The following is a 23,327-nucleotide window of genomic DNA, read 5'->3' on the forward strand; positions in this document are numbered from 1 at the left end:
TAAAACTATATTAAAACTGAATCACAAAATTAGCAGTTTTAAACATGCACAGAGAGAGGTATTCTTGTCTTCTTCTCTTTCCTTCTCTGTACATTCTCAGTCACTGTGAGCTCATTGTGAGAACAGTTTTGCCACAGACTGATGTCAGCAGGGCCTCAGGTGCCATGTGTGCAGTAATCTCCTCAGGACGTCCAGTCTTTCTGAAATATCACAATTGAACATCCAACTCATATTACGGAGCATCCACAAATAGAATCACCCAACTCTTTCTGCCCAATTGATTGCCTGTCTGTCGATGATGCGCAAGGAAACCATCTGAAAATAAACCTGTCAAGTTCATCGTGTTCTAAGTAACAAACCACTATTGCCTCTCTGCTTCATCTGTTTTTTTCCCTGCTCTCAATGTCAAGAAATATGATTTAAGTATCGTTTCTGAATCATCACACCATGCCTACACTAGATACACGCGGTGCATCACGATGCATCAAAACTGTGACGCTCCCATTATAATCATTGGAGCTGTCGACACTGGAAGCTCCTGTTGCGTTGTGTAGGGCTGCCTTGCATCTCCAGTTGACGTTTCTATTTTTGGCGTGCCGATATTCAATATCCTTCTACGTTTCACCATCCATCTTAAATAAAAGTATTTTATTTGCAAATAGCGTTGTCTGTGTGAATGTTTAATACAAATGGAGTTTTTAATAGTATAATCATAGCCAAGTTAGCCTGTTACTCATCCTAGTTCTATTATCTGTTGTCTGTTACCGGGAAACTATACATAAATGTGATGATCTACCTGTGTGTCCTATCTAGGAATCCCCATATGTCATGCTGAAGAAGAACCACGAGCAGTTAAATGGAAATGAAAAATATGAAGGTTATTGTGTGGAACTGGCAGCAGAGATTGCCAAACACGTGGGATACCAGTACAAACTCAAAATAGTGGCTGATGGAAAATATGGAGCAAGAGATCCTGAGACCAAGATGTGGAATGGTATGGTGGGAGAGCTTGTCTATGGTGTAAGTGCTACGTATTTATATTGCTTTAGGATACTTAAGGGGTTGGGGCTCGAAGGGATACAGCTATGGCCAAAATCTCGCCAGATGGACAGGTATTCCCCTGTGAAGGGAATCGTGAAAAATCATTCATCTGGTGAGATTTTGTGAGATTTACTGCTACCATGTAACATCAAATGTATCCCTGCAGAAAGCTGATGTAGCTGTGGCACCGTTGACCATTACTCTGGTCAGGGAGGAAGTCATCGACTTCTCAAAACCATTTATGAGTCTGGGCATCTCCATCATGATCAAGAAGCCAACCAAATCCAAGCCTGGTGTGTTCTCCTTCCTGGACCCTCTGGCCTATGAGATCTGGATGTGTATAGTGTTTGCATACATCGGAGTGAGCGTAGTGCTCTTCCTGGTCAGCCGGTTTAGCCCGTACGAGTGGCACGCGGAGGACTACGAGGAAGGAGATGAACAGAACCCTAACCAGCCCTCCTCATCATCCGCCCAACAGGGCCAACAGAACCAGAATCAGCAGAGTCAGGAGCAGACTAATGAGTTTGGCATCTTCAACAGTCTCTGGTTCTCATTGGGAGCGTTCATGCAGCAGGGCTGTGATATCTCCCCCAGGTGAGACTGAACTTTGTGTTTTGATGTTTGGAAATGGGAAAGCTATTGAATTAGCATGTTTAAATGATGATCGAAACATTGAAAACAAAATGAAAACAAATGGAATTAAAATAAAAACATTGAATTAAGCCAAAAAGTTGGAACCATTTCAAGGAGTTTGGAGCATGAATTCGCATAAATAGCGTTAAATCAAACATAATTGTTTAAGTAAAGTGAACAGCACCAACATTTCATTTCTTTCTGTGTAAAGTTAAATGGATTTTGATTGTTTTGTATGTATAAAATTGCTCAAAGAATGTATTGTTGTAGTTGTAGTTTGGACTCCATATTTCTCTACAATTTAGCATTCATGTTAAAACTTTGATCGTTCTTGATATGAACAGACTTTAATGGTGCCCAAGCAGATCGTGAAATACCTTTTATGACATTTTCTATTATATACCGTTATAGCAAAATAAAACGTATACAGAATCCAGTCATTTGATTTGGAGAAGAAGTGACGTTCACAAGAAATGATCCAGGTTTACTTTTTAACATAATATGTCGGCTGGTGATGGGTGATATATTGATGGGATTGACATGCGCAGATGAGACATCCACTGTGCGATGTGTGTGGGGGGGGGACACGGTTGCAATAATTAGAATTTGAATTGCAAATCCATGTCATATTGCATTGAACAACACTGACACATGCATAATTGCACTCTTTGTCTATACACAGTATTGTTGAAGCCTAAAAATTATTTCGAAGACACAAGTTAAAAATGTTCAAGCACTTAAAATGTTAGAATATTAGGAAAATTTACTGTTATTCCAAATTAGCATTACATTAGGGCTTTCTTCCCCGAGTGTCCAGAATTTGTCCTCGGTTTCAGACAGGATTTTCTCTTCATCACTACAAATGACTCGCTTCGCTGCAATTCATTACATAGATTGCCTTGCTCAGGATGTTCAAATCATTCTTAAATGTTTGGGGTCTAGTGATTTCTCGAAGGTGCTGCTGTTATGTCGCACTCGGCAGATTACTGATTTAGTCTGGTAATTTCTCATGTGCAGCTCTTTGGAAATCTGATTAAAGCTCCTTGAATGCTACATTGGAGGCATTCACCCCGCGCTGGTGCAGAGGCAGAGATGAAGCATCTCTCTCTACACTGTTGCTGGACTCTCAAAGGTCACCAATTAAAAAGCTCATTAATGGGGCAGGGTGTAGATGGAAACAGGAGGTGAATAGCTGTAGGTTCAAGGCCAATGGCAGGTTTCACACAAATGTCAACACATGACAAGGTCCACACTTGTGGGAACTACAACACCTTGCTTGTGATACGACATCTTTTTATAGGACATTGTACAATTAGGATTTATATCAAACTGGATTTTTAAGCCTAACAAGTGCTTCGACCCAAAAGTCCACATGGATATCTAGAATTCTTGGTTTTGCTGCATAATAAAACTTCTGTGTGATTCTTTTGATAAGGAGAGAACAAGTGCATGTGGTTTGTGTTATTGCTCTTCTACAAAATATAGCGTGCTGCCTATAAGAAAACCTGTAGGACAAAGAAGGTATTTTGAAGAACAACATTGACCTCCATTGTATGACGCAAAACCTCAGATTTTTTTATATCTTTTTAATAAGGTTCAATAAAAGGAAAGAAGGTGGCGAACATTTATATAAAGTGTTAATAAAATAAACAAACAAAAACACAGACGTAAAATGCCAAAGAACATACATATAAACTTAAAACATATGTCCGGGCCCGGTCCTCTCTCGCCGGCAGTCCTGACGATTCATACTTTTATGCTCCCGATCTCCTCCGTGAGATATGCGGGACCGGTGTGCGCACAGCTGATTCCAACAATCAATCACGCCACCGGCCCCGCGTCACGGCTCTCGTCACGCCTTCCTCACCACAATCTTCTTTTGTGTTCCAGAAAGAGTCATATACTGGGTTTACATGAAATAGGGGCGATTTATTTTTAGGTGAACTATTCCTTTAACGTTATTTATCAGCATTGTAATGTCCAGCTCTGTTGAATCAGTGGGGAATCGGGTCTCCTGTGTCGATCCCTGATTGCATGAGACAGAGTTTCTGTCTATGTTGTGTTCCACATCAGTCACTAATCAGGTCCCTATTCTGTCCGATTGCAACCTTTGAATGCAGCCGTCTATGTTGAATGTAGACAACAGAGCACATCAATAGATTTTGAAACAAAGCTTTCTGGTGACGTCATTCATATCAGCATAGGAATAATTGCACCCTTTCTGTTTTTGTAAGCCACAATTACAACAAGCGTAATTACAAATGAGCATGTTGGCAGGGAGTCATAAGGAATTGGAAATCACAAGTTCGGTTTCATGTCTCTCACACCTTTTATTTGAGCATTTTCTAGGTGTAGTCCATTTTATTAGAAAATGCATGCAGTATGTGTCTTTCCCATATGAAGTGAGTGTTGTGTCTCATCAGTGGTCGCTTAATGTCAGTGGCGCTAGTGGTTTCGTGTGATGGGGCGTGGAGAGGGTTCAGAGTATTTTAATTAGACTGTGTCATTTCTCTCTGTCATGTCTCGCCGTGACTCAGACTCTGCAGAGCGGAATCGACAATCTTCTAGTGATTACACCTTTTCTCTTAGTGTCACTGAAGTTTTATAAACAAGTGAGGCCGGGTTGCTGATGGGGTGTCCGCATTGCGGGTGAATGCGTTTGGCTGTGTAGAACATGTCACCTTAAATGCACTGCTGTATGACCGAACGTGTTTCCATTGGACCACAAACTGGATGTTCAGATTTCTGCCTGTGTGGAATTCAATTATTGAAGCGGAGAGAGAGAAATAGAGAGCTGTAATAATGACTTTTCTTGTTCTTTAATCATTTGTAGTTTCTGTCCATCTATGATCATGAATTTACACACTTGGCCCCTATATCCAACGATCTCTAATAGGCTAAATTGTGAGTGGTATTCCGGCTCTATGGTAATAGTCTGACTGGGGTTTGTCTCTCATGTGCTGTTTATACTTTGGAAAAAACCCTGCTCAAATGTCAGAGCTGTCACTCAAACCTTCCCATCAGGCCTAATTTATGCAAGTCACTCAAGATTATGTTTATCTTCTCACACAGGTGGGCCCAGTAATTCTTATATACTATCTACTCCTCCAATCCTGCTTTGTCTCGCAAATGGTATTTGTTTAAATTATCCTTTATGTAATGAATAGGCCTTTTAAAAGCTGCTGTCATAAAGGGTGGTAGCACAGACAATTTTTTCATAAGCAGCCTTCACATGCGTTAATTTATAAGAAATAAGTGCTGTTCCTGTGTTTTGAACATTGTTATACATTATATTATTTGAACATTTTGAATGTTATATTTTGAATGTCCTATAGTATGCGCAAATCAACTTTTATAGTTATTGTAAAGGAAATAAATATTAAAGGGCAAAAATATTGAGATATTATGGGTGTAACAGGACACAACATTTATGATTTTTAAGTCACGATTCAGTTCAATTTCAGTAAAGTTAGAGGAAAGAAGAGATACAAAACATAAAATTGCTTTTCTTGTGATCTGTAAACATAAACATTTAACATTTTTGAACACAATTTTAAATAAAATGCCTGCTTGGTTTTAATTAAAAAAAAAGTGTGTAAAAATAAAATAGAATAAAACATAGAAGCTCTACAATTATAAAAATAATTCTCAAATAAATTAAACAAAATATTAAATGTAGTAAAAATATTATAAAGTGTATTAATAACTATAGATTGCACCGTAGTATTAACAATTTCAGCTTGTTTGGGTACTACAGTTTACCAAAGGAAATATTTTTAAATAAATTTAAATAATTTATAAAAAAATTAATGTGGCTGTGTCATAATTTGTTCAAGTTAAACAGACTTTTATTTTGGCGGGTTGTTGCGAACGCCTTAAAATTTTATTGTGTGTTTGATGATAGTTAAGAAATGCGTTTTTATGCCTGGATTCTGTGATTGCGTCTGCAATGTCCACATGTGCATCTCTAAGAGATATCATCACAATTTGGAGTGATAGTATATCAAATTTTAGTTCTATCGCCCAGTCCTGGTGTCAATGTTTTCATTTTCATGTGTCTGTAAGAGATCACAAAGAAGTTGTTCCTCCGTATCTTCGATGTTATAGTTGTGGGTGCCCTATTCTCTTAAATTTTGAAGATTTTTTTAAACAAACTTAGCAGTTACAGATATCATATAGTTACAGATATAGATATACCTTTCGGGTATTAACAGACTTGCCTGACATTGCCTCAAAACCACATTATAGGTAAAAGACAGTTCGACCCAGGCTGATTTAAATGCCTGAGTCATACAGCGAGTGGGTTAAGGTGATCTTTGCTAAAAGCAGAACATGTCTAGTTGTTGAGTGGTTGATGGAACATATGCCTGTTCTTCATCTCATGCGTGTTACAATGATAATGGCTCTCACAGGGAAAAAATCTTGTCCATTTCTCCCAGTGCCCTGCCCACAATGGCACATCAGAAGTCATCCCCTATCATTACCTCAACTCACACACGAGCACTTTGACAGCCCACCGCACACCCACATCACTGATTAACTTTATAGAGGATAAAAAGTTGTCAGGTTCATATGGTTTTGTGTGCTTTCTACCAAACTTTAAAATGCTACAGTACAAAACACTATAAGCCAAAGTATGCGTGAACATTTATGTTTGAAAATGTACAATCAACAATCAAAATGCAGTATTATATTGGAATTATTATATATTACATATTATTTTATTCACATATTCACACATATATATATTCTTATATGTGACCCTTGATCACATGTGACCCTTGATCTTTTAGTAAAAGACAAAAAGACATTGTGTGCGTCAAAATTATAGATTTTTCTTTTATGCCCAAAATCATTAGGATATTAAGTAAAGATCATGTTCCATGAAGATATTTAGTAAATTTCCTACCTTAAATATATAAAAACTTTATTTTTGTGAGTGGATGGCCTGCCACAGTGCCCCTGGTTAACAACTTCAAAAGCGATTTTCTCACTATTCTGATTTTTTGCACTCTCAGATTCCTGAGTTTTAAACAGTTGTATCTCAGCCATTTATTGTCCTATTCTCACAACTCATACATCAACATCTTATTTATTCAGCTTTCAGATTATGTAAAATCTTAATTTCGAAAAATTGACCCATAAATCTGGTTTTGTTGTCCAGGGTCACACAGTAGTAATGCAGATATTTCCTGCATTATACCTGTCTTGCCAACAATTATGGCAAATTTGGGTTGACGTTTCAAACTCTTAGTTGTAATGTTCAGGCTGTGGCACTTTTGCTTTGTTTTCTTGACGTTTCTTTCATAATCTATATAATTTTCATTCAGATCACATGATTGTTTGTCTCTCTAAATCTATTCAGTTCTTTTCTAATTCCATTGTCTCCTTGAACAAAAGAACAGCTCCCTCAAAGACAGATGAAAAGAAACAAACAAATGGATACTATCAGATATACTATAAGATAGAATATTACTTTTGTTTCTCTTTTTTCTTTGTGCAGCAGGCCCATTAGAGCGAGAAAATTTGCATAAAACACTGTGTACAGCAACAGTTTTCTTTTTAATGATTTTAAGTGAAATGGTCTCTCGAGGACGCCACTTACGCTTGTTTTGCAATCCTCTCTGTGTTTCCTCTGAGGAGTTCTGCACTGATGCGTTTGGAGAAACTGTTTTAGTCAATGACCAGTGTCTGGATATTTAGGGATCCTGCTCGCATCAGCTCATTTCTGTGTGCTGAACAAACATTTTACGAGACATTACAGTCCCATTTTCTTTGCTTGTTTGTTTGTTCAAGATATTCAATGCTAATCGTCCGTACTCTGTTTACAGATAGACTACCATTGATTTTGGTGTTTCATTATTGGTTCACCTATATAAATTAGTATTGTTATGCACTAGACAAAAATCTAATCCTAAGTGTGTCAATAAAAAGAGAACCTTCGCTGTAGGCTACTCTTTAACGCAAACAAGGTGTACTTACAGTATATGCTTCTGGAGTAAATAAGATACTAAAAGACATTCCAAACCAGTGTAATGGGTACAGCCCTTTTGACATAATAATGGTACATCTTTGAACAGAAAACAATGTGTCATGTTCATAATGTGGAACCCAGGCAGCATATTACATTTACATTTATTCATTTGGCAGATGCTTTTATCTCCTAAGTAGGAGAGCATATAAACATTTTGTTACCACACTAAACAATACAGTTTGTTTACAACGCAATCCTACTAGGAGGATTAAAGCTGGAGTTAGCAAAGGAGAGAATGAACAAGACAGTTATTGTTTTCCAGACACAAGACAGACAGTTATTGATCAGTCAACTAAATGCGGAACAGGTATGTTTTGAGCTGTTTTTTGAAAGTTGTGAAGGATGCTTCAATTCGGGTGGAGGCTGGCAGTTCATACCTCCACAGGGTAACTGAATGAGTAAAGGTTTTCGCTAGCGTTTAGGTGCCTCGCTGTGATGGAACAACCAGCAACGCTCATTTTCAGACCGAAGATGTCGGGAGGGGATGTAGACTTGCGCAGTGACTGGAGCAGTGACATATTCATGACAGGATCATGGAACACGGCAGCCGTTCATCCAATAATGGAGAAGGGCGTTAAAACAGGGCAAAAACCTAGATTCATGTCGTAGTCGGGTTCTCTTTTGGCATTTTAAACAGTTTTCCATGTGCATCAGTGATAAAGTAATGCCGTGCGAACCGATCTGTAGTATGCAGATATTGTATTGTAATTGTGCTTTATTCAGGAGAACTGTGTTGTAAGACAATGAGAATGCATAACCTTCAAAGTACATTAGATACTAAAGAATGAAAAGTGATCTAAAAAGACTGCGCCAGAAATGTGGGAAATGAAGTCTGTATGGGATTGACAGTGATGGGTAAAGACCGTTCAGGAGAAGTTAAGAGGGTGAATCAGACATTCAATAACATAAACAGCTGAAAAGAGAAAAAGAAGGAGGACGAATGGGGAACAGAAACATAGCAGTCATGGAGTGGGTTCAGTCAGTTCAGAGTCGACAGAGAAGTGATGGTGACAAAACCCATCTCTGTCGTCGGTTTGGAGAGCAGAATGTGCTGCCATGGCAACGCTGAAAGACATGGGTGTTTCCTCTAGAGTGGCACAGCTCACAGTGTGAGAGCACTGCTCGCTGGGTGATGTGTTTGTGCGTTTGCGCACGTGTGTCCACTCTTTACTGTATTTCTCTTTATATTGTTTCCAGTGTATTACGTGCTCTCTGTAAACTCATAATTTATGTAACAAATTGATGCATGGATTTCGTTACTGTGATTGGTTGTCAAGATTATTGTATTTTACAATGTGTGTGTGTGTGTGTGTGTGTGGTAAAGGGCCAGTTTCCACAAATATCTGGGCCACCTTCAGTAGCAAGATACTGTATCTTGAACAGGGCAGTGGAGAAGATTATTCCCATAATTTATATAACGCAAGATGGTGGTTCTATTGCAGCAATGGATTTCATGAGACACTTACACATTAGTCTTAATAAGAAACTGTGCGTGCATGTGAGTGATTTATGAAATTTAAGCGGTACAAATAAATCCTGGCCATTTCCCGTAAACACATCACACATTCAGTTGCATATGAGTGCCGTGCTTGAGAAATGAACGCATTATAGAGACATTAGTGACATTTTTCATTGTATTTATGTCATTTATTTGCACTTGTTTGTAAACAGCATCTGCATAATGGTCTTATTTCGTACATGCAAGAGTACAGACTTTTGAGAAAGTGAGAACAGCAGCACAGATTTATACATGAATAGATTCAAACATGTGACCGTAGAAATGGGATCAGTGTGTCAGATTCACACTGTTCAAACGGTGCCTAGCAAAAGCTGTTAAACAATATCAGAGGAGCTGAACGCCAGCTTCAAATTTTCTGCCGCGTGTGCCGCTTATTGCACACATTTTGCCACTGGTATGAAATTTTCTGAATTTTGACTTGATGTTATTACTGTACTGTAGTAATGTCTGATGCACTGTTCATGAGAGCCAGGGATTTAATTACTCGGGGAAATCGGTATGTGACAGTTTTTGGACAGTTTTACAACAGTATTTTGTAAAACTTAACTACATGGTTAATTTATGTAGATTAATTCAGATAAATCAAAATGAGAAACTATGACAGATTCTGTAGTGGCTTTCATTTTCTTAACTTGTTATTACCTTACAAAGGAAATATATAAGAGTAGGACATTTCCTTTCCAGTTTTGGTACTTTGTATAAATTTGTTTATTTCAGGTAGGGTAAAAAGCTTTTTATTCTGTGTAAAACTTGCCATTATACTGTTTATGGTTGCTACAGAAGCATCGGTGAGCAGTTGCTTGGATGTTCTATAATGTAGTAGTTGTTAGTGTGTTGCAATGTTTCAGTGTAAATCTATGCAATTGCCTGTTTTTCCTTCAAAGCACATCTAAATAAAAATAAGCATCTTCTATAACAAGCTGCACTGTATGAGGTGGCATTAATGTCTTTTGCAATAAGAATGTTAACATGTAGACAAGAGCTGCACCAATAAATCAGCCAATAATCGGTATTGGATGATAAAAGCAATTTTTCACACTATCGGCTGATAGTTTAAAAACAGTCGATAATCATCCTGTCAATCAAAAGAAGTCAGAAAAATGCAATGAATTTGTTTGAATTGAAAATGATAAGAAACATCACCAGTTTGTTGTTAAATATTATTAGGCATTATATGAATTAATTACATTCAGAAAGTTAAGAAATATTAATTTAATCTTCAGAATCGGTATTGGCAGATATACAGTATCTCTGAATAATGGGATATCAGTATTGGTGGAGAAATTTAGCATCAGTGCATCTCTATTAACAAGCATGAGGAATAATATTGTTTATGCTTATTTTATGCTATTTCGTGCTGCTTTAATATTTAAAAAAAATCATTACAGATATTGATTATTGAACGGATTTGTTCATTGTCATAATTTATAAACAGAGGAAAACTCAAAAGTCGCTCTTTAATAGTTGATGTGATGGAGTTCTCAGTCAAGTTTTATTTAAGGATCACCTTAAAGATGTTTCTCCTAAAAATTAGCCCAAAAAAAATACATTAGGAGAATGGAGCTTTTAGATGGATTTAGATTGTATAGATAAAATCATATGGATTTTGAGTTGAAATTCTTTAATAATATTGACTTATTGGCTCAGTGAGATGGTGAGATCTCGTTTGAAACATCTATGATGCATATGAGACTTGAGCCAAAAATATTCCTGTTTTATTGGTATACAGATGTGAAAATACAGACTCTGAACAAGAGTGAAAAATGTTATAGCAATATGTCTTCCTTCTGTAACAAACATTGCACACATAGGCACTATCTCAGAGTAGGCTTCACTGACTAATGCTGCGCATAAGCACATATTTTGGGCTGAATATGTGTGTCTGTTGTGTATTTTAAGGGTAATTATCTTCTATGAGTTATGATGCACTGTAATGGCAGACACAGCACATTTTCAGCATCTTAATAACAGGAGTTCAGCATTAACTCAACACCCAGCTCTAAGTCCCGTTGTGAATCACTTTTATGGTGTAGTAGTGGTCACACTGGATATTGATTACCAGGATCATTAGATTATAATAGCGTTGTGTATTAAACCATTCGGCAAATAAGTTTCCCATCCTTCATTAGGTGCTTACGTAGCTTTCACGGAGATTTGTACACACAGCTAGCGGGCGTACTGTACCCTGGACCAGACATGATAAATCCACTGCTCATTGGCTAGCAGGAACACATTTCATCCAATGAAAATGGAATTATATTAAAAAAAATGTTTTTTATTTATCATCAGGTTTTTAAATACATCTGAACATACCTGTTGGATACATACAGTAATTAACCTCGGCCCTTAAACCAGAAGAGAGAGAGAGAAGATTACACAGCCCGGCTGCCAGGAACTCAGGGGAGAGCGGTCTTGGTTTTGTTTATGCTTGTAGTCCTGCAGGTAGACCCTGTGTAAGACCCCCTGCGAGGTCTCATATGCTTGTCTGAGCTGCATTTAGGCCACAGGATTAGGGACCATCCCCGAAGGTTTGGCAGAAAGGACGTTTAAAAAAATATGTGTTCATGCCAAGATTTGACCAGGGGTGAAATTGTTTTCCGTTTTCAACCTTGTGAAATTGGAATTTGTGACCGGAGATATCTCAGTACAAGCTTTGAGGAATAAAATCCTATTTTAGTTATGCTTTCTCTCTCAAATATACATTTTCGCCATTTGACAATCTCAACGCATTCAAAGGCTTCGCAAGTTCACACCTTTTTTACTTCTGTTTGTTGCCGCCTCACCATACTTTCATCACTCCCTCGCAGCTTAAACGATTAACGTTTGTTTTTATTCATGTGTTTTATCAGAGGCGCTCTGCCTGTTCCAGCACACATATTGAACAGCTACTATCTCTTGAACCTTTCGCAAACATGGTTTCGGATTGTGTGCTGCTGAGGTTCACGAATCCTTGGGGGATTTAGGCAAATTTTGAACCTTTTTTAAGTGCAATTACAATGGTAGCTGAGTGCACTCATCATCATTAATCCCTGCAGTTCATATGCATATTTTCATTAAGTATACTGGCAACGTTCTAAAAGTGAGATGAATGCACTACCGGTGAGATGCATTCTGACGGCTGTTATCTCGTCTCCCCACATGTGTAGGAGTTTTAGGGGAGAGATGAAAAAACACCAGACCACTGTGAGCATCAATGTGCACAAGGAACAACTAAACACGGTCCATCGTTTACAATGTGGTTAGGATGTAGAAAATGTACGGTGATCTCTTGAATGAGACTGACAGTGTTTTGTTAAGTTGATTATGGATCTCCATTTGAAGATTTGGTTTTATGATTTTCTGGAATATATTAGCAGCATAAATTCTAATCATTCAGATCCTGTGTTTATAGTGTTATTTTGTTATCTAAACATTACATAGTTAAATGTACAGTGTGTACTACCCAAAAAGCACATCCATAGTATACAATTTGCATTAATAGAATCCATTAATGGCTTTCCCTGACAACTTCCTGTCTTCCGGGAAGGCTTTCCACTAGATGTTGGAACATAGCTGTGGGGATTTAGGGATTTGTTCCCATTTAGACACAGGAACACCAGTGAGGTCAGGCAATGATGGGGTCAGTCTCACGGTTGGCATACTAATTCATCCCAATGGTGTTCCGGATCTGGGCTTTGTGTAGGCCAGGTAACAGAATAGATCACCCAAAAATAACACTTTTGTCTCATGTATTCACCCTCATGTTGTTTAAAACCTGTTTAGGATGCTTTCATCTGCGGAACACAAAATAAGATATTTTGATAAATCTGGTTTTGTGTTCGTACAATAGAAGTCAGTGCGCGCCAGTATTGTTTGGTAACCAACATTCTTCAAAATATCCTCTTTTGGGTTCTGCAGACGAAAGAAAGTCATACGGGTTTTAATGACATGAACGGCCATGAAGTATGTGTGTGGGCATTTACACCTGCTTGTATGTGTTCCACAGGTCTCTCTCGGGTCGTATTGTGGGTGGTGTGTGGTGGTTCTTCACATTAATCATCATCTCATCATACACAGCCAATCTAGCAGCTTTTCTGACAGTGGAAAGAATGGTCTCACCCATCGAGAGTGCAGAGGATCTGGCCAAACAGACTGAGATTGCTTATGGAACTCTAGACGCCGGTTCCACCAAAGAGTTCTTTAGGGTAAGAGACAAAATACAGATTTTTTCATACTCATATGGCTTTTAATGAACTTTTTTCTTTGCAACACAAAAGTTGTCCATACAATTAACGTATACAATAGATTCAGTACAATAGATTTTGGGGTAAATGTTTTCTTCAATGTTCCTATCAGTCTACCCAACCCGTTGTATGTTCACCGAGTATCTGTGAAAAAAAAAGTTTTTTTGGTGTCAATTTAAATATACATCTATTCAAGCATAACGTATGTTAGTGTGTTATCTATTTAGTGCACTGTTAATTTGTAAATCCATGATAATACATGCTTCAATACCTTCTCCCTTTAAGAGGTCAAAGATTGCCGTGTTTGAAAAGATGTGGTCCTACATGAAGTCAGCAGACCCCTCAGTGTTTGTGAAAACCACAGATGAGGGGGTGATGCGAGTGAGGAAGTCCAAGGGCAAATATGCCTACCTGCTGGAGTCCACCATGAACGAATACATTGAACAGCGCAAACCCTGCGACACTATGAAGGTCGGAGGAAACCTGGACTCCAAGGGCTATGGCATCGCAACTCCAAAAGGATCCCCGCTCAGGTAAAACCAGCTGTCCACTGTGTGCTATCTGCATGAATCCAGCACATCTTAGTTCTGATCATGGTTCAGTTGTGATAGAGGCTGAATAGACGGTTTCATCTTAACAACATGGTGTTACTGCGCATGCGCACTTTTGTGACCCCAGCTGAACTTCCGGTTTACATTAACAAATAAAATCGTTCCTGATAACGATCAAAAGAAACCTAGAAGTTGTCTAAACTTGTCTCTCCAATATTTTCAATTTCAACTGTAATACCAAGCCCAACCACTAGATGTCAATGTACCGTACGATTTGTTTAAATGCAACCGAACTACAGGACGCAACAAATTGTTTATTTAACAAAATGAAAATACAATAAAATTAAACAAATCGTTTATTTAATACGATTATTAGACAGTAAAATAATACAAATGATTATGAGCAAAAATAAAATTAAATATGAATAGTTTAATGTTATTAGACACTGACCAAACACAAACCGGAAGTTAACTGGGGGTCAGGCGCGCGTGCATCTGATGAAACGGTCTATACAATACCATAAAGGGTTTATTCTGTCAGCGTTTCTATACTATTGTACAAACTAGGGCTGTCACAATATCTGATTTTCACTATACGGTTATCAAGGGCAAAATACATTTTGGTAGGATGTTATCATGATACCTATTTTGTTTTATAAAAAATGATTCTATCAGTCAAATTTATCCTTCATTTTCTAATTTGTGTTTTGGTCCGTGGATCACTCTGAAAATGCAATTGTAGGTGGATAGAGGGTTTTGGGTCTTATTGTGACTCTCAAGGCAAAATTTTCAATAGGTCCTGAATAGTTTAGGATAGTACGGTTAGGCGTAAATTATCACAATATTTGGGTTTTTATATTGCCAAAACCAGTACGTTGTGACATCCCTAGTACAAAAATGAATCACCACAAGGAAGCGATTCATATGGGTTTGCATCAAACTGAGGGCCTGTCAACCACGGCAAACATTTTTAGCAAATTAAGAAAAAACACTTTTTTAAATATTATCCGAGTCACAATTTAAAGGGGGAGTGTAAACGTGCTGTATCAAGCGCAGCCTCTGTTGTAACAGAACCTGATGGTGTGTGGGTGTACGTGGTGTGTGTGGAGTTGCTTAACATCCTGTGTACCTCATGTTGCTTGAAGGGGTTTGCAGCACACTCCACCAGAAGTGCTTGCATAAGAAATAGCAGAAAAATGACGTGCCCTCTTCAGAAGCTCTCTGGAGAACAGGCATGTTGCCATCCTTTCATTAAAACAGCGGTGCTGCAAAGAGCTACCCATCGAGACAGACATCGTTCACTCCAGGCTCTTTGAAGATATATGTTTACGGGGTACAAATTTCACCTTCTTCTTCCTCGTGAATTATATTAGCTTTCCGCCAAGTGACTTATGCATCACAGAAATTAGGCAATCAGTTGTTATTCTCATGCAAGCCACTTCTGAAATGAATGTCGACCCGTTTCTTCTATAATTTCTGCAATATATGGTGTGGGAAACGGTTGTTATTTCAATTGTACGTTACCATCATTTATGTCCCATTTATCATGCTTGAACGTACCCCTCTGGCTAATACACCGCAGCCCACATGGTATTACATTTATTGTAGTGCAAAGGGCCTCGCAAGGGCAATTTGGAGCTGTTGAAATAACCTCGATAATTCCATCTCCCTCTAATAAGATAAGCTCCTTGGGGAAACGACCTCAAAGCAATTGTACAGTCATTTTTGGGTCACCTTATAGCAAAGCGAACACAGGGGGGTGTGGGAGGGAGACGTCCAATACAGGATGTTAATGACTGGCTTCCATCTTGCCACCTAGGGCGGGACTCAAATTAAATTCCACACTAGGTAGCCATTACTGTGACAGAGACTTGGAAATGAATTCACAAATTGATTCGCCAACCGTGTTGCAAATATTCTCTTTGCTGGGCTCTCATTTCTGTCTGATTTTGAGAGCGAGCGACTCCTTTACTGGCATATGTTTACTTGTAATGAAGGTTTGACATCTGCTTTGGGCATCCACACTTGATACAGATCAAAGTATTGTGTTGTCTGAAAACTGGAAAATTATTTTGGTAGAGATGGATACTGTGTGAGGAGTGCTTTGGTTTTAATGATCAGTATATTATACTATATATTAAAATGAAATCATTTTTATTGAAGTTATTCTGAAGTGATACCCTTATGATCTTTAAAAAACTAATTTTAAGTGGATTCAATTTAATGCACTTAGCAGGGAACTGTCGTTTCTGTATTACCTTGAATTGAAACATAAAATCAAGGTAATAGGTAAAATTCTGGTTATTTTAAACACTTGTCTATGTATATTTTTGCATGTCTTTTTGTGAGACTGATATTTTAAAGAAAAAGTACCTGACAGCTCAAATTATAAATGATAATTATATTATACTGTAATTAGGGCTCTTAAATGAGTAATTGCTGCATCCAGAATAAAAGTTTAGCATTATGTCTGTCTGGGAACTTTGCGTATTAATTTTGTATTTATAAACACATACACATACATGCATATATTTAAGACAGTTATCAAATATAAACATGTATAAGTGTTTATATATAATTTTAATTATTGATTCATTTAAATAAATACATGTCAATATTTCCTAAATGTATATACTTGTATGTGTATGTGTTTGTGTACAACAACATTAATATTCACAGTACACAGACAGTTATAACAAACTTTTTTTCTGAATGCGAATAATGGTTTGACAGCCCTTAATAAAAAATAAACAATTTGTGATGTGGGGTACATGTCCAATAACGTTTTGTGTATTTTTAACAAAAAAAATGTACGTACAGCTAAAAATGCAGTTGGCAGTGTAGATCACTGCAATCGAGTATTTGTTATGGTAACATGATCTATACAGTATACATTATATAATCTATGACATAATTTATATCTATTGTATCTGAAATGTTAAGGACGATAACTAATATTGTGTTAGTACAGTGCATACTGTAATGCTGCTTTTAAACAATCGACAGCTTTTGTTTGACAAACTAACATAGTTTTTCATTCAGTTTAGTTTCAGCAATGTACTTTATAAGAGTAAATATATTGTGTCATTTGTGTATTTTTTATTTATTTCTCTTTACCACAGTAACCAAAGCCTAATTGTATGTAAAGCTGTTTTGCAACAATGCAAAATTGTGAAAAGCGCCATATAAATCAAATTGAATTGAATATAAATGGTGTATATGGACGTACTGCAAATGCTGAACAACAGGAGTCCTTGCTCTCAAAATCATTCAATAAGAATCGTAGTAAAAAATGTTGACTGATTTATGATTTGTTTAACCTGGTGCAGTTGTCAAAATGTACCATAACATCTTTGTCATCACTATATTTGCAGTCTATATGATACCGATTAAAGCCCTTATTAGAGCTTACTTTAAGAATTCAATATAGTGTGCATGCCGGCTTCATTTTGCTTTCATGAAATTTAACGAACTAAAAGATGTTAATTGAGCTTTTGAACTCATTTGAGGAGTTAACTCCACTTTGTGATGTATAGGTTAATTTACTGACTTGCAGAATAATGAGTTGTTTTGGTGCATTTCGACAGCTGTTCCACATTTGCCTTGTCTTATCTCAGACTGATGCCCTAAATCAGTTTGTTTTGCAGTCAAGATGCGACAGCCCATAAAGATTGATGCGTGTGCCCTTTTATCTCTTTTTCATCTGTGTTTAGTCAATAAAATCATCTTACCAAAAGCTCTGCCACCTCCTGAAGGAAAACCTCATCAAACTGAATGTATTGTGAGACACTCTCTGATTTCTTTCTGTCTGAAACTTCTGGGATAAGAAAGAATTTGGGAGTTTTATCAAGCCAGAGAAACACTCTCTACATGTGCAGAACATCAGGCGCCATTTGCTCGTGACGTCGATTGGCTAGTCGATTGCATGCATCACGGGAAATGTGCGTTTGTGCCTGTGAACTGTATGGGGTGTGCAGGACCTGAGGATGAGGAGGAGATAGAACGAGAGACGTGCTCTGTAATGGCAGGTGTATTTTGATTCTGGTAAGGTTTAGAAACATTCATTTATAAAGTCAAAACAAATGAGCATTCAGCTCATGAGAGGCATATCTGAAATTTGTAGTTCATTCTTTAAAACACAGGTTTTAAAATTTGATATTTGTACTGTTTTTAATGCTGCGGGTGTATTACATTATTCCTGTCAAGCTAAATTAATATTTTTTCTTATATTTTGACACAACAAAAAGTAACATGGTTGAAATTATCACAATGCATGCCTCATGCTCATGAGGCGATTCTCAGATTGAATTGAATTTCATTGATAGAAAATTGAAAAATTTGCATTTCATCCATGCTTCACATTTTATGTTTAAAAAATGACATCCTCATATTGAAAAAACATAGCAATAAGATTAGCAAAGGTTGATCTCAGTTCTTCATTGTTAAAGTCTTTGTTTACACAAAAAGGCACCTGTTCTATATAGTGACCCTTGTGACCATTCCCCTAAAGGGATGAAGCAGACGCGAGCACATGTAAGGTCATCTTCCTCTTATCTCCTCCTCTGTCTGAAGAGATCTCGCTCTTGGCTTTATAAAACCCGCTTTCACAAAAGCCACTAACAAAAGCATCACTCTCCATTAAAACATATTAACCGAACCGCCACAGACTCGGATGGAAACCACTGTGCCATACATTTAACATTCCAGAGCAGTGGGTGTTGTGTTCGAAGCCAAGTCTGAGTCTGTTTTCCCATCACGCTGTCTCTCGAACGGTCTATCTGGGCCGACACTGACCAACCTATTATTTCGTTATCGTTTCAAGAAACCCAGTAAACCTGGCAGTGTTAAAACTGAATGAACAAGGCCTGTTGGACAAATTGAAAAACAAATGGTGGTACGACAAGGGAGAGTGTGGCAGCGGAGGAGGTGATTCCAAGGTCAGCCCCAATGTGACAAACCCAGCGGGTAAAACCATCTCTACCATGGGGGGTAACCGGCAACTCATGCTGACCAAACACTCCAGACTAAATTTTAATAATCCGGTCTCAATTTTGTATTATAAGTCAATCTCCCAAAGGTTGCTGTCACATCTTTTCTCAATGGCAACCGGTCAATAATAGCAAATCCTGTTCACGTTATCCCGAATGGAGTGCTTGCGGCCTGCCGGTTACCCAAAGTGATAAAATAATACACATCTCGCAGCAGGGAGCGAGGCGGCATCGCCAGATGGAGTATTAATCCATATCACTTTTACAATGAACCAACATGTTTCTGATATGTGTGTGCAGTCAATTAAAACAGACAAACCCACAGTTGAGTTGCTTTTTATGGGAATGTGTTTAATGTGCATGAATAACATAAAATAACATGGGTAATGTTATTTATGTTATTTCCCTGGTTGAAGAATCGCAGTTAACCTAGCGGTGTTGAAGCTCAATGAGCAAGCCGTCTTAGTCAAACTGAAAAACAAATGGTGGTACGATAAGGGGGAGTGTGGAAGCAAGGACTCCGGAAGAAAGGTCAGTTCACACACTTGGTCCTGTTCTCTTCCCTTCAGTTTAGCGTCCCCGGCACCCTTACAGTAGGTTCAGATAGAGCTCTGATGCAGGCGGCTCTTACTCTCTCTCCAGGGCTCCGTTTTTAACTTCCGATACATTCTGGTAGAGATCACATTATAGGGCCATAGATCTAGGTGATTGACATGAATAAATGGATGTTTGGAGATCCTTTATATATGATTCAATTGAACTCACTTAAATCTGCTGTGAGCAGTTTGTCTTTTTAATAATGAAAGATAGAATTTAAATACGTTTCCTGAGCAAGACGGCAAAAGGACCAGACTGTGGCATGCATGTGTCCGACAATTGATAAACTTGGAAGCAGGAATTTGTAACAATTTTACGAGGCGGCTTATCTCTATGTATATGTGCAATGTAAATTGTAGGAAAACTAAATACTGATCCCACTCTTAAAAGCTAACGCCACTGGTGTGAAAACGCAACGTACTAAAATGTACAAATAAGATCGTACGAATTCATTCGAATTAGCCACTGCGTGAAATAGTTATGAAAATGATTTTTGCTGCTGGTGCAGAAACACACCAGCTTTAATGCACTTGTAGATGTATAAACAAAGCGGATTGGCATAAAAAAATTGTAAACACTGTAAAAGCAGTATGATTAATGCATTGTTTTTAAACTACTAACTCATGTGTAAACAATAATATAAACAGCACCAGGAGTCTTGAGAGAAAGATCACTCTTTTAGATGGGATGACTCATATGATACACTCACTCTGTTTAAAATAGCCTGATGATGGACCAAATGGAAGTCTGGAGAGAGATCGGTCACATTGTTCTGGCCGTCAGTAAGAGATCAGCCATTCTCTTGGTCCTTAGCCTCTGTGTTCTCCCTCCTGTCTGCCCTTGAAGAATGCATGTATTTGGATGCAAACCCGGTGGACAGCTGAATGTAGTATCATAGGCCCTGGCCACCACACCCCCATTATACCAAACCCACCTGCATGACACACACACAACACACTTTCCTTTTCAAAGAGAACAGATTAATCAAGTCAGTCATTCTTTGTTTGTATCAATTTAGAATGAAAAAAATATCTAAGCCCCCCTAGAAATGATTTTGTCATCATTTGTTTAATCTGTGACTTCCGTGGAACACAGAATGAGATATTCTTAAACTCAAAATAATACGTTTTATTTAGTGGTGGGCATAGATTAATTTTTTTAATCTAGATTAATCTAGATTAAAATGGCTCATTTGAATTCTGCCGAAGGCATTCAGAATATGTGTGCTACCCAAATAATGACTAAAAGTAAGTCTTTGAGAACGGGTTTCTCAAGCCAGGTGGCGCATTAGACCAGGGGCTCATCTCCTGTTTCCAAAATGCATCACAAACTGCTTGAGAAAGCTGTTCTACTATGATAATTGGTGATGAAAATTAAATTATGTTCAATAAGATGAACTTGTGTTTACTTCCGCATTAGCTAAGGGATGCTTTCGTTTAGGTGGTACTTGACTGGAAGAGCTACAGTACATTTACATTTAGTCATTTAGCAGACGCTTTTATCCAGAGCGACTTACAAAGAGTGAGGGAGCAACAAGCGATATGTCATACAGGAGCCATAATACATTAGATCTCAATACAAAGTTACTGGTTTCAACTAAAGCTAGACCACTACCTGTTGAAAGTGTTTTTTAAACCAATTCCGCATTGCACAAGGTGCCAACAACCTTAGTCTTGTCGATGTTTCTATTGGGAAGCTTCTTAAAAATGAATATTCCCTGAAGCAAACCCGGCGGCTTCATAGCTGCATCCATGTTAGCACGTCACGTTTGATGCGGTAATTTCACAGTAACGTTATGTTGTGTTCAAACCAAACTCGAATGGCGTGTCAAGCGCGAGTGATTTATATGTTAATGCAAAGAGCCAATAGACCTACTTGCTGCGCGAATCGCGCGAATGAAGCCCTGGTTATGAGATGATGAGGCGGCTTCTGCTTCCGCGAATGACGCGAATCACGCGAGTTGAAAAATCTCGTTCTCGCCCCGTACAGTGGAGTTAAGCTGGTATACATCTGCGCTAAAATATCAAGGTGAAAGTCATCATGGCTTGCGTAGTATAGACCCAGCTCCCAACCCAACTTTGAGAATAGATTAACGGCGATATTTTTTTTATCGCGCGATAAAAGTCTCACTGCGTTAACGGCGTTAACGCCGTTAACGGCCCACCACTAGTTTTATTATATATGTGATTATTCTATATGTTTTTGGGAAACTTGAAATATAGAACACAAGACACTTTTATACTTTTAGTAACGCTTTTGTATCCGTTATTAAACTCGAAAGTGCCAGTCCTTATTTTATATTTATGCAGAAAATGATCAACATTTTCTTGTTCCGTGGAAGAAAAGGAAGTCTTAGAAGTTTGAAACCAAACGAGGACGAATAAATGATGACATGATTTAATTTTGATCAAACTGTTGCTTTAAGCATAAATAGATTAATGTCTTCTTGATCAGTTTTCAGTGTAATTATAAATATGTTAACATGTTAACATTAATATGTGTAAAAATCCAAAGATTCTATTAGATTCATGTACAGTCCTGCATGATCGCCAACTAATATAGATGTCTGACTGCATATTTGACACTGTATGTTTTAGCAGTTTGTGATTTAATGGAGATTAACTAGAAATTATGGGTTCAATACTCGGTCAGTTGAGACTGTCTGTGTTTGTGCATGAATGCATGTTCTTAACTTTAAACGACTGATAAATGATAATTAATGCCATATTTTAACATATGTTTAACATAGTTTAGTCATCAAAGTTAAATGTGTGGCACTTGAATTAGATTATTATAGTATGTTTTTGTAGTTGTTGCTTTATAAATATAAATTATCAAGTGATTTTAATCAAAATCAGTGAAATGAATTTTTCTAAATAGTCTAAATATTTTTGATAACATTTGAAAATACATAAGGATCGTTTACTAGAGAACCTATTTCTTGACCCTATATATGTGTATACTAGTTTAAACCGCATGAGATAATGATGTCAGATTTTTTCATTTAGATGTTATTAGATTTATTAGATTTTTTATAGCATTTAAAATCCTGAGCAAGACAGCTTTTATCTTATTCAGCATTGTCGGTTCAGGCATATATGAATGTAATGTGTTTCTCTGTATAGAAATGAAAGTGTTTGTATGTGCACAACTGTGTCTTTGTCTAACTGTCATCACACTGAAATGTCCTCATTGCTCCTTTTCCTCCTGTAGGATAAGACCAGTGCTCTTAGCCTCAGCAATGTAGCTGGGGTCTTCTACATTCTGATCGGAGGTCTGGGTCTGGCCATGCTGGTGGCCCTGGTGGAGTTCTGCTACAAGTCGAGAACAGAGTCCCGCAGAATGAAGGTGTCCGCGCGGGCCACACAGGCCTTTCACTGCCCAGCCTTAGACAGCAGCTACACTGAGCTGCAGAGTTACGGCCTGTACGGTGCCGACACTGTTAAGATATAAAGCTCTCTTGGGTAGGAGCCTCGAGTACCGCGGAGAACTAGGCCACATCCCGCCCGCGTAGAAGCCTAACCTGCCCACATCTAACCGTCACCAGATCCAAAGCTTCTGCTGGTCACTCTCAGAGATTGCTCTCTCTCTCTCACCTCCTCCTTTTGTGTTCTGGGCTTTTCACACTTGAAATCGTTGACCCAGGGCCAGAAGCGTAAGAATGATCAGTGCAGCTCAGGGCCATTTTTAACCCTTGATAAATGTAATCCTGAGTTATCCTGCTCTTTGTTTCACGCTTTA

General features: G+C 38.0%; 1 protein-coding gene across 2 annotated transcripts in view; it reads left to right on the plus strand.

The window, feature by feature from the left end:
* The window catches only part of gria1a (glutamate receptor, ionotropic, AMPA 1a), a 66,871-nt gene that overhangs the window by 37,771 nt on the left and 5,773 nt on the right, over positions 1 to 23,327 (plus strand). The window contains exons 11-16 of one of the 2 annotated variants that reach the window (XM_056769002.1): positions 814 to 1,020; positions 1,208 to 1,635; positions 13,213 to 13,411; positions 13,736 to 13,983; positions 18,824 to 18,938; positions 22,800 to 22,934. In XM_056769002.1, coding sequence (XP_056624980.1) covers positions 814 to 1,020; positions 1,208 to 1,635; positions 13,213 to 13,411; positions 13,736 to 13,983; positions 18,824 to 18,938; positions 22,800 to 22,934 — 1,332 coding nt within the window. Of the gene's footprint in view, positions 1 to 813; positions 1,021 to 1,207; positions 1,636 to 13,212; positions 13,412 to 13,735; positions 13,984 to 18,823; positions 18,939 to 22,799; positions 23,051 to 23,327 lie in introns of both variants that reach the window. The other variant, XM_056769004.1, reaches the window with a different exon arrangement.

This window comes from Triplophysa dalaica, chromosome 16, assembly GCF_015846415.1.
Source record: "Triplophysa dalaica isolate WHDGS20190420 chromosome 16, ASM1584641v1, whole genome shotgun sequence".
Taxonomy (NCBI): domain Eukaryota; kingdom Metazoa; phylum Chordata; class Actinopteri; order Cypriniformes; family Nemacheilidae; genus Triplophysa; species Triplophysa dalaica.